The sequence below is a fragment of the Tachypleus tridentatus genome, chromosome 11 (assembly GCF_004210375.1).
Source record: "Tachypleus tridentatus isolate NWPU-2018 chromosome 11, ASM421037v1, whole genome shotgun sequence".
NCBI lineage: Eukaryota > Metazoa > Arthropoda > Merostomata > Xiphosura > Limulidae > Tachypleus > Tachypleus tridentatus.
Window position 1 is genome coordinate 86,692,021 of NC_134835.1, and position 12,796 is coordinate 86,704,816.

Consider the following 12,796-nt stretch of genomic DNA (forward strand, 5'->3'; position numbering starts at 1 on the left):
TTTCAGGATTTAGTTGGCCAGTTCAACAAATCAAGAATCCACTGAGCTACAGTTGGAAGCATTAGACACATTCTAATACTGGTGCCAGAAGTTGAGTATGTTGGTTAACTTTGACTAAACATCAATTTCAAGATGACCACTCCATTGGAAAGCTAGACCTAAACTTTAATTATTAGAGATGATGTAAAGAAGAAAGAGTTAGAAAATTAAATGATCAAAAAGAAAGCAGTAAAGAATTAATAGAACAAGATGGAAACTTAAAGAATAACAAAAATAAAGCAACTCGGAACAAAGACAAGAACTACAAAGCTATCAAAGATTTTCACAGGGATTGCAAGTTTTAAAAAGTGCAGTTATACATCAACAAAGAACTGAAAGATTGAAATGACAGAATTAAAGTACAAAAAAGGCTGCAGTGGCAAGATTAAAGTAAAAAAATCAACGACAGACTGAAACACCTTTTTCTATATGGATGACGAGAAACTACTCCATCGACATTCATGACTGCAGATCCTTCTGGGATCACCTAAGCCATGCCACAACCAAATCCAGTTCCAGAATGTATCTGGCTAGTTCAACAACATTAACAAATCAAGAAACCAATGGGCTATGACTGAAAGCTACCATGGGAGACATTTTAGGTTTAGTTAAGAATAACTTTTGGAGTGGACAGGTGGAACAGTAAAAACCAGACTATTCATCTTGCTGTACATTTAAAAGGGTCAGCTGTGGTCACATTTAGTAACTTGCTCAGAGCCACAACAACTATCAACAGCTGCCTTATCCAACAAGTTTGAAATGTCCAAACCATAGATCCAGGAAGAGGTAAAACGAGAGAGGGAGGGGGAAAAGAGACCTTTGTTACCTAACTATCTTACCTCTATGATCCATGTGAAATGAATTTGTTGGCATGTAACCAATTTACAGATTCCATAACAGATAGGTATGTAAGAATTAATTTGAAGCAAATTGACCATCTTCAGTGCTAAAACACAGTTTTTGTGTTTTGAATAATTTCTTATTGTTTGTATTTTTGTCCAGTCTCTATTTCTCATAAAGTTAGACATAAAAAATTTTAAATTAGCTTGGCATAAATATCTTGTCAAATCCACTGTTACCTTGCAGCCCCATTATTTTGCTATCAGGAGAAACTGGTTTTATCTGTGAACACCACAATGTCAATTCCAATATTTACATAACAGTGCCAGCATTTTACTAAAACCATTTTACTGCCACTTTTTGACTATCTTACTACCTGAATTTTAGTAAATAGGTATGAATTCAGTCATGGAAAGGTTAACACTATTTATAATTTATAACATCTTCTTACAAGTCGTATGCTACTTTGTTTTCGAATGCACATTTTCATTTATTGGAATTTTAATTATTCATTCTTTCTCATCACCTAACTTTCATTACAGTTACTACCATGTGCTTAAAAGATACTGACCCCTAAAAGACAGGGAATGCTGCCTGTTCACACTTTCTTATTCATCAGAACTGTAAAATTTTGTAAAGAGGATGGAAAATATCAAAATATAACATGAATCCAGAAAACTTGTTACTTCACATTTTTCTCGATGTTCTCTAGTGGTTCTAAATTTTGTAAATGCATGATTAATTTTCTAATAAGTCCAGAAAAGAAGTAGATTAAAATAAAGCAAACTGTATTTCTGTGTGTTTTATTTTAGGTTTTTTTTTTACTTTCCATCAAAAATTTAGTATTTCTATGAATTATTTATTAAGATAATTAAGACAATGTATCTAAGTAATCTTGCTAGAAGAAACACCCTTAACATTAACCACATGGAACTAGACATCTCCTGTTAGCAAAATGGATATCCCAAAGCTTCTCCATCTCCCAAAATATACACTACGACATTCATGAATTGTGTAAAATCTCATAAATTTATGGCACATATAATTCACTTTGATATTTAAGAATCAAGCTAGTTAAATCTTAAGTTGATTTTCATTTTTACCTATTTCTTAAAGTAACTAGACTGATTGCTCTTCACTTGAAAATATGACCTCATCTACTGACTTTATTCTGTTCATGATTTCATTCTACTGATCTAAATCTTTGCACTGCCTCAGAATTTTTCATTAACTCTTGGTATGTATTTGATCTTGTTTGAATAGTTTGCAACAGTTAAAACTCTTACAACAATTTTTACAGTTTTTTGGGTCTAATGAGTCTTCTGCACTTTTACAATAAGACATTAGAATTGTTCTTTATGTGTGTGCGATGTAAAAACTGCTTTGCAAGGTATATAATTTCAAAGATACTTGTACTTGTGTAGGATATAATGTACTATCTTTTTCAAACTAATCTTTTTTGTGATGTGGCAAGCTTAGAATCTAACTTACTGAACAAGTTAGTTTGACAAGATAGACTTCAAGAAAATTCAGTGCATCTTAAACATTTTACTGATCTTCATAAATTCATATCTCACAATTCTGAGCAGTTGTTGGATTGCTTCTTGGAGTTTAAATTCTACATTTACAAGGTCATATAATTTTGCAGTACAAAAGTTTATTTGGGTAAAGTCAATTTCTTTTATTCTTTAAACAAATTTGTGAACTACTACCAGATAATATACTAATGAACAGAATGCAGAATCCTACATTACAATAAAGAATTCTTAAACACTGAACAGGTTACTTTATTTCATTTTACAATATTTTTTGTATTAATAATGGTTTGTTTCAGTACTTTTAATTATTATGACACATAAAATGGTATACACAATCACCTTTGCACAATTTTTCCAACCAATTTCAATTATAAACAATACATCACCCAACTTCCAACATTTCTATTTTTAATTATACACTTTTAGTTAGTCCTGTATGTTTATTTTTAACATATAATTGGTTTCTTCTAAAGCTTTGCATATAACATAGTCAGTTGTTTCATTTTAACTTTATTTAAAATATTCTAATTTGTTTTCCTTTCTTCATCAAAAGTCTATAACAAATATACTTGATATCCAGATTATGTTACTGATACAAGAATATTAAGTGTGCTAACCTGTAGTAAATGGAAACCTTTTCAGCACCTAGAAAAACACTAAAAGAAGATACAACTTTGTGGACAATTTTGGGGATGTACTGACATATTCCACAAGCCAGCCCTCAGTGTTTACAAATATTTGATTCATCCTCAAATTATTTTTTTGTCAGCTTTCTGTTAATATAATCCACTCCAGATCTGTGACAACTATATGTATCTGTGGTATGTTGCTGGTTCAAATGTCTGATTGAAGGTGCAGGCACAAAAAGGTCAAGATCCACTTATCAGCCGATCATTTATATGAAAACCTATATTTTAAGACATTCCTTTTGTTCTAATAATGTAAAAATTCTTATTAAAATACATTTTATTTAAAGTATTGTAAAGAACTACCCTCCAGTATTTCAAAATTATTACATATGACCTCAGTTATCACTTTATTCTATCATATCTCAATAAAATTTTGAGCTTGTCATGATTACATGCAATATAAAATTGATACATCAACATTAGTGATATGAATCCTTTTAAGAATACTTGAGAACTTATTATAACCAATAATTATTTATATTTTATAGTATTTGAAAGAAACAGTATTATATAAAATCCTGAATTACTGAAACTTCTTGAACAAATGAAGTTTAACAAGAAAGGTGTGGAAACAAACTTCACTGCAGAATCAAACATTTGTCTGATCTTCATAGCTTCATTTAATACACTTCATCTCAAAATCCTGTAAAATTTATTACTTTTGAGCAGTTGTTAAATTGCTCCTTAGAGCAAAAGTTCATTAAGTAAAAATCAAAGGTTTTCATACAAGTTAAAACATAAATCATCTTTTCACAGATATTGTATACATCAATTTAATGTTTATTATAAAAAAGTCATTTGTTAAGCAACTAAAAATGTGTAGCTAAGTGTAAGGTTAATAATAAATATTAAAAGCTGTAGTTGCATGTTTAATGGGATAGTTTCAAACCTGTAGGCTCTTTGAAAGCATCCAAAGAACTCCCTTATTCAAGAAAAGTTGCATATAACTCTCTAACAGTGTTTGTTGCTTCTCAGAATGTAAAAATATTTTTACTTTTGGGGTTGAGGGAGGAAGAATGCATGTTTTCATGTATTAAAATGCTACTGAGCATTATATTTTACAAACAACAAAAAAGTGGGTATTTTTTTCACTTTACTTTTCAAGAGAAACATCAAACAAATGACAGTTGTAGTAATACCACATGATATAAAATTGCTTTCAATTAGAGGAATATGGGAAGCTTAAGTAAAAAAATAAAACTTTACAATGACTGTAATTTTCATGAGTGATTACCTTCTATTGTTTAAGTAAATAAAATACACAACCCTAAAACACTCATGTCTTTGGATATACACAAATATTTTTATATGAGATGAATATTAACACACTCAGTGTAACCGTGTTCAATGTCAATCCTTCATGACAATTACCTGGCACAATTAATCATTAATATATATATGTTTTGCTTCCTGTATCAGCCATATGAAAATGCCCAGAAAGATGGATGAGATGCTCATCTACACGCCCACACATCCTGTAAATACCTATGTTCCTCTTGCATTGTTTTGATGTATTCCTTAGCATCAGCTTCAGAACAACCTTAAAAAAAAGTGTCATAAAAATCACCTGACATTTTAAAGCTAAAATAAGAAATGTACTATAGCACTTTTACAGATGAAAGTTTAGTGAAAATTAAGTTTATATTATTAAGATGAAACATCTGATATTTATACATTAACTGTTGAAAAATTAATATTTCCTTGTACTGAAAATGTATTTTTAAAAGGTGCTTCTTTCCTCTCACATACGAGACTTGATCATTGACTGTCCTTCTAAGCACTGTTACAAGACTTCTAGTATTAAGTACACAGATCTTTATACCCCACCAATTTCACGCCATTTCTTAATGTGTCCATACTCCACGACTATTCTCCACTTATAGAACTGTGCAACCTATAATGGCACAACTAGCTCCCTCTGCTGTTCCTGTACAATCCTCACTTTTGAAAATTGGTAGGGGGCATTGAGAAGAGGAAGTATCTATCAGAAATACATTTTCAGTTTGAGAAAATGTTAACTTCTAAAACGATCTTATACAAAGCTAGAACCCAACATTGCAATGGTGGAGGGCCACTTTAGATGTACAATGAACAATCCAAGATGAAAGCAATTGCCTACAATGAATAGGTTTACTTGGTTCTGAAAATGAAACACTTAGAGGGATTGCACTATTTCTGAAAGAGGTGTGTTCTTCACTCAGGAATTAGGAAAGAAACATAAAGTTGGTGGAAAAGTTAATGCTTGCAAAACTGTAATCAGCATTAATAATGTGCAAGCTGTATCAACATATGATGAGATAAAATAAATTGGAATAATGACAGATGGCCAGAGAACATGCAACATGTTATCAATATCTGACAATTTCAACTATAAGTAAAAAGAGCACCATATGTCAAGCAACTGGAATGAAAAAAAGAAGTGAGCAAATGGTTGTAACTGAAACACACCCAAAAAACCATAGTGGGAGAGGGACATGACAGGGTAGAGACATCCTGTAACTGGAAGTATGAGAAAGGCAAGCAGCATTTGCCTAACTGTAGGAATAGAGTTCATGGGCCCTGTTGCAGATTTTACAAGGCAGACAAAATCTCTAAGCCCAGCTGTAGAAGCAGAAAAGAATGTTCTGTAACAAGCTTTAAAGAGAAGAGAGGCATATGCTGCACTCAGCTGCAGGATTAGTGCATTGTCATCTTGAACCTGGAATTATGAGGAGAATACCAAGGAGGTAGCTGCCACAAATAATATATTATTACTGGTTTATTGAGTGCAGTCTACCCATTCAGAAAACATCTGAGAGTTATGCCAGCATGGAACCAGCTTTGCCCTCTTCTCCTGAGTGGATAAATGGGCATAAATATAGTAACACTCAAAAGGAAGCTTCCATGGTCTACCCTCCCAGTTGGCAACTGAGATTGGTAGGGACTCCCATGGTCCACTCAAAGAAAACAAAATATAAAAAAATTGAGAAGGCAGTGGGGAGTCTGGAGGAACGTTACACAGGAAATAATGCAGTCAGTGTCTGTTTCCTTAATTTTGAAAAGCAGACTGAACCTGACTGAGGAATCACAGGATCAACATGGATGAGCAGAAGTCCTCTTCTGCTTTACTCATATAGTACTAAATATAATGTGTAAATATACAGACATACACCACCAAGAAAGAACCAGCAGTCTTACAGAAACACCCATTCTGAACAGTGTGTATTATATAATTACCACTTTTAGTACAGGTTTAGGACAAGGCACAACTGACCAGGCAACCCACACTATTATGTGGGATTCATAAATAAGCTTAGGGAAGCTGAAAACATAAAAGAAAGGAAGTAAGCAGATTTACCCAGTTAAAGGTGAACAGATGTGTTCAGTGCTGCCATACAAGGAAAACAATAATCACTAGAGGAAGGCACAGCCAGACCTAGCAGATAATGAGAGATGAATGAAAGGGGGTAGTTCATATTCCAGTCAAACGATCTCCTTCAAAGAATGATGAAGGCGAGAAGACATAGTAATGAGATGTATATTATGCAAAGAGGTGTTTGGGAGATGACAATCTTCCATGCACAAATCTGAATAAGCCAGCCACACGTAATCAACACAAACCTTACACTAAAAACTAAAGGGTTTCAAAGAATAGTGGAATCAGAAAAAGTTGAACCTCTGTCCTGGGAAGTTGTGCCATGTGCACTGTTAGCTGTTGCAGTAATAGCATTGTCAACCACAAACAAACCCTCAAATTCATACTAAAATACACGAGAATTCAGGAATGAGAAAATTTCAAATGAAAATAAATGAAATCAAACAAAAATGAGAAATTGAAGAAACTGTTTGGAAATGGCAACAAAGCACAATCAACAACTGTAGTCACATTTGAAAAAATTAAACCCATAATATTTATCACATCCATTGAGAAAGTGAGGATTGAGTGACAATAGCAAAGGAAGATAGTTGCACTATTATAGGTGGAGAGTAGTCACGATACATGTTCACAAATGGCACAAAACTGAGAATATTAAGACTGGTATGCTGATTGCTAAAATTATTTTAGATATGCTTAGAAAGCAGTCAATGATTGAGATAGTTGTGTGTGAGACAGGTATTATCATTAAGGAAAAAAAACACTTTTTGATCACAGTATGAAACTACACCAGAGAACTGAAACATAAAATGACAATTGAGCAATTTTAAAATTCTTGCTGTAAGACAAATCTCTTTATACATTCACTGCAACTCTCATGTATACAGATTAGATGTTTTTATTAAGTATGCTACAGCTGTATTGTATCTGAAACTTCATTTTTAAATTTTGTGTGTGTACTGGTAAGGAGCATTTATGTGTGTGAAGGCACTCTCCTCTTACTAAAGCATTGTTACTAGACAATGGGTCAATCAGTTTTTGTCTTTTCTCATTGGTACCTCTCACAACAACAATGAAATCCCATAAACAGCACAGTTGCAATGTACTGAAAAAATTAGTCCAACCCATATATGTAACAGCCACAATGAATGAGTTAATTTACAATATTTTACTATATATACATTATAATTTTAGTTTTAACAACTATATATAGTCACATACCTTTAGCCATTTGGTAACATAAGATAAAGGTTTCATATACATTCTTTGTCATATGTTTAGCATCTCCACAAACATAAACTACAGCTTTCTCTTCAAGCAACTGGACAATGCTTGAGGCATTTGCTTTGATATTGTCTTGGACATAACGAGGCTTAAAATTTTCAACCTCACCACTTTCAGTTTCGTCACGAGAAAAAGATATTAAAAGCCTAGTCAAAGCATTACTGGCTTGTAAGTGTTCCAGTTCTTCCCTAATATAAATTATGCAAAAAAACCCCAAAAAAACACTGAAATGCACCAAATCAGTAATAAATGATATTCTGTGTTAGTTAAAACTGCAATAAAACATACATTAATGCTTTATAAGTAACAGTTTTTTGTTTTCTAAATGTTCATCAGCTATACATTGGACATGATGAAAAATGTATTGTTTAAAAGCCACTTTTATATAAAACAGATTGTCTTATCTCTTAATGAAAAAAGTTATACCATCAAAAGTTCAATGAAATGAGATCTGCAACTTACACAAAAAAGTTTGCAGTTACTTGAAAACAACAAAAACATGCAAAAAAGTAAAAACTATGTAACAAAATTATTTTACTAATCCTCAAGATGTCTATGAACGTACATCTTGGACATAACGAAAAGAAAAACTTGTAGCTCTCCAATAGTGAGTATTGAAAAAATAATTTTGAATATCCACTCAAATTAATCTGTAAACATCTAGAATATTAAAACAATCAGAATAAAATATTGTTAATGTTGAAGGTTCCCAACTGATGAAACAATACATTATAATCTTTATAAGCAGAAATATAAGAAAATATATTCAATTAACTATACTGACTGATAGGTTGGATTTATGGTTTTTCTGTGTAAAAAGGTTAATAGTAATTAGACTACTTAAACATTCTTGAAATATTCAGAATATTACAAAAATAGTAAAACAATTTCTGTAAGAAAAAAAAGAAACTTTTTTTGAAAATAGAGTCAGACTTTTCTAAACCTTTCAACACAGAACATGTTTTCCTCTGAAAGATTAGTCAGAAGTAAAACAACTGAAAATTAATTACCATATGAATTCATAATTTTATTAAAGATTACTTATTATACTTATAAAGTAATATATGCAAGACTCCTTTTAGAATGCAGTCTTTTATTTAAAGAAATGGTAACCAACTCTTAACTTTCTTGTTAATATATATATACTACACATGCAATATCTCATTATGGGTTTCATAAAGATCACTAAATTTAAAAAATAAAAAAAATCACATATGGAAATAATAAAGAACTTGCAACTTATTTTTGCACAAAATGTAAGATATCTTAATCTGATATTTAACAGAAATGTAGTCCACGTCCATGAAAACAATCAAAGTAATTAGTTTCTTAAAATGATTAAGAGTTGGAGAAAAGTTGATGAAGATTTTAAATACATCATGATATTGTTGAAATAATTAGCTCTTCATGAAAACATTCATTGAATGCTTTTGGACACACATAACTAGGTATTCTTTTCAAATTTGGATCAAAACAAATTCACAATGTTATATGTGTATTTCACAAAAATAAATTACACTTAACTTTTAATACAGTAATTTAAGTTCAATTGTATTTTGTTAGAGTAACATTTAGAGTCACTGCTTGATAAATTTGTCTTTGTATACTGATTATTGTTCTATTAATGAAGTATGCTCATTAAATTCAATATAATAGATTTTGATGAAAAAAATTATGTTCTCTTGTAATAAATTTAAGTGCATCACATAGCAGCAGCAAGAATGTCTCTCATTGCAAAAGGTAAGAAAACAACAAAATGTACACAGACCATCAAGTAACCAGTTTCCTACAATTATACAATCTCTGTGACATCATGTGCAAATAATCCTAATACATAAATACAAATATAATGTGATAAAAACTACCAGATATGTACAGACATAGATGAATAAATGTATCCTGGAAATTAACTACATCTTAATGAGGTCACATGTATCATGAGGGTGGTAAAAATGAGTGAGAAATTGTAAACTTATTTGAATTACTGAAGAGGATAAAAATGCAGAAATTATATTCATAGTATGGTCTACAGAGTAGCTAGACAGATGATATTATATATTCAAGGCAATATCATTTGTTAACAGCAATAAGAAACACAGATGGTATCATGCCATTAAACATTTCACCTCCTGATTCTATGATGAAAATAATGTTCTTGTTATGGTGTGGTTTGACATTTGAACTGTCAGTGGTATGGAAAGGGACAGACACTTGTATGCTTCCACCTGGGTATACAATGATCAGTTTGCCAAATAAAGCACTGTTTTTGTGCAAAATATGGCTACCGCTCATTCAGCCCGAGTAACAAAATGGTGGCTTGAAAGTTGTGGCATTACCACTTTCCTGTAACTACATCAATCACTTGATACGAACCCTAATGAGCAATGGACCTGCTATTTTATTTATCCTTTAATAAGATAGTATGCAATTTTAAGGTAAAAAGTATTATTGAAAATCAGTTTACTTATTGTAAAAGAAAAGTACATATGTAATGGTTACACCATACTTTGTTACTAAAGTATAAAATAGTTGATTTGCATTACAAGTGCCAGGACCAACATTATTAGATGTTTATTAAACCATTTTTATAAATGTACAGACATATGCCAAAAATATTAAAGTATTCTTAGTAATACCAATGAATGTGAAAAATGACTAAAAACTTTGAAGCTAAGCAATTTTACATTATATAGACTTGCACTTGAATGAGTAATTAACAGAAATAAAAAATCGTGAAATCTGAAATCATTAAAGAAAAAATTTATAAGCATAAAAAAAAAATCTTGTAGCAGCTCTCTATCAAAATACAATGAATTATAACAAATCAATAAATCAAAATGTATTAAACAAGTTGAAATATATCAGACTGAGCAAAATGAAAAAAATATTAAAAGTACCTGTAAAGGAAATCTTTATTCTTGTGTCTGCAACCAAAAAAAAGCCATGTTTCTCCAAATTTTACATGAGAAGGAGAATTCCTCTTTTGTTGCTCTCTAAAATTAAATAAAAACATAGAAACAAAATATTCAAAATTCACTACTTGTATATGCATATTGATTATAATCATGTTATATATCCAGTAATTCCTGTCAAATTATACATCTGTGCTTTATAACATAGTTTGCATTTGATTTTATTAATATGATTATTTTGCTAGCAAAAATAAATTATCATTTGATTTATACAACAGCCAAATGTACTTTTGATTTTCAATGAAAATGATAACATTTTAAAATATCATTAAATGTTAAAATCTCCATTCTGCCCATAAAGCAGAAAAGTTATTTACCGTACACATACTTTTAATCGTGTTGTGTCCATTAAATTTCAATGAAAACAAAACACTCAAACTGCCCAAAAAATAAGGAAACAAATTTTGACTTGAAACAGACAAATTTAAGACTTATGCTTTGAGTATAACTACTGTATACTATCAAAAATTGTGTGTGAAGCATCAGGTAATTTTGGCAGTAGATTTACAGTAGAGGCCACAATTTTCCCATTTTGCTTTCCTATTCCTATTGCAGAGAACTTTATTTTTCTCCATTCTCAGGGTGCAGAAATGATACGAATACATCACAAGCAAATGCAATGCACTGACACCACATGTGATTAATAATAATATTTCTATTTATAAAATAGTAGAGCTAATGTTACAAAAAACAAACAAACAAACAAACAAACAAAACTTTCAGACTAAACAGGTAAATCTAGAAACATCATAATGATTACTTGAAACTCACTGCAACAAAGAATGTGAATACTTTGGAACCAAACCAAATGTTTACTTTTATTATTTAAATAGAAATATGTGAACCTTCTTGTGGTATATAAATAATTATCAATCTATGAAGGAGATTACATGATTAAAACTTTTAGCATATAATTTGTTGTAAATATATATCTAATACAATCTTTTTGAAGCATCAGCTTTATTTTTTAAAAAGGTGAAAGAGAAAAATCACTACTATTTGGTACAATAGTAAATAAATTTTCAATGATTTCAGCCTGTACTCACAGAACAAATTAAAAATATATTAATATCATTTCACTGAAGGAAGTTACAATATCAGTGGCATATAACGTACACTTAACTACTTTCAAAGATAATGTTTCTCAGTTTTGAATTACTATTTCCTCATACCTTCAACTTTGTTTTTTACTTTTCAAAAACGATGTTTAGACCATCACTCAAGAAAAAATATATACACACACCATGAAACTAATGCATTTGCATCATCACATGCTCTTCGTATCATATTATCTTTCAACAGAAATGTATTTAATGTATTATTTAACCATTTTTAACAGTGCTATTGGCCAAGTAAAATATATTACATTTTACCTAGAAACTAATACTTGTGTCATAGATATTTTGGAAATCTAACAGTGGAAATTCATATTATTACACAGGCCTCTAAACTTACACCATTGCTTTGATGAGTGGTGACCAGTGCTGACTGCACAAATTTAGTTGATTGTGAAAACAATTTAATTATTGCAATACAAGTGAATTAATTCACTAATAATTTAGAGAAGAATATTTCTAAATACTAATATTATACAGCTGATACTAGTTCATTATGTGTTAATTCAAATTGAAATAATTTTATCGTGCTGTGTTCTTGTGGCAACAAATAGTAAATATAAATATGATACAAGTTTATCCTAAAAATGAATTCATTTTATTTGTACTTAGTTTCTTTTAATATTGCTGAAATTAAAGGCTAATTTAAATAAGACAAATATTTTAAGTCTGTGGTTTTGTCTGCTAGATAAATAGGAAGTTAGTTTTTCTTTTTCTATCTGCAACTTCCAAATGATGAACCTCCATTGTATTCCCTGAATCCTCTAAAGTTTCCCTGTTGAAAGTGCATCTATTTTTCTGATGAATTAGATATCTGATCTCCTATTTCTGCTTTTAAGTTTTATTCTCTAATTTGCCATTATGTTTGCTAAATATTATAGTTACACTTTAAAGCTTTCAGGTTTTTATAACTATAAACTTCCATAGGCATCTGTAGTAAATTACAAGAGTAACATTTCAAATT

The 12,796-nt window shown here is 30.6% G+C and overlaps 1 protein-coding gene across 3 annotated transcripts in view; it reads right to left on the reverse strand.

The window, feature by feature from the left end:
- Positions 1-2,535: 2,535 nt before the first annotated feature.
- LOC143232683 (methionine synthase reductase-like) overlaps positions 2,536-12,796 on the reverse strand; it is a 50,752-nt gene continuing 40,491 nt past the window's right edge. For all 3 annotated transcript variants that reach the window (XM_076468405.1, XM_076468403.1, XM_076468404.1), the window contains exons 13-15: positions 10,643-10,738; positions 7,683-7,933; positions 2,536-4,646 (exon numbers count right to left, since the gene is read on the reverse strand). In XM_076468405.1, coding sequence (XP_076324520.1) covers positions 4,561-4,646; positions 7,683-7,933; positions 10,643-10,738 — 433 coding nt within the window. In that variant the 3' untranslated portion in view covers positions 2,536-4,560. The remainder of the gene's footprint in view (positions 4,647-7,682; positions 7,934-10,642; positions 10,739-12,796) is intronic.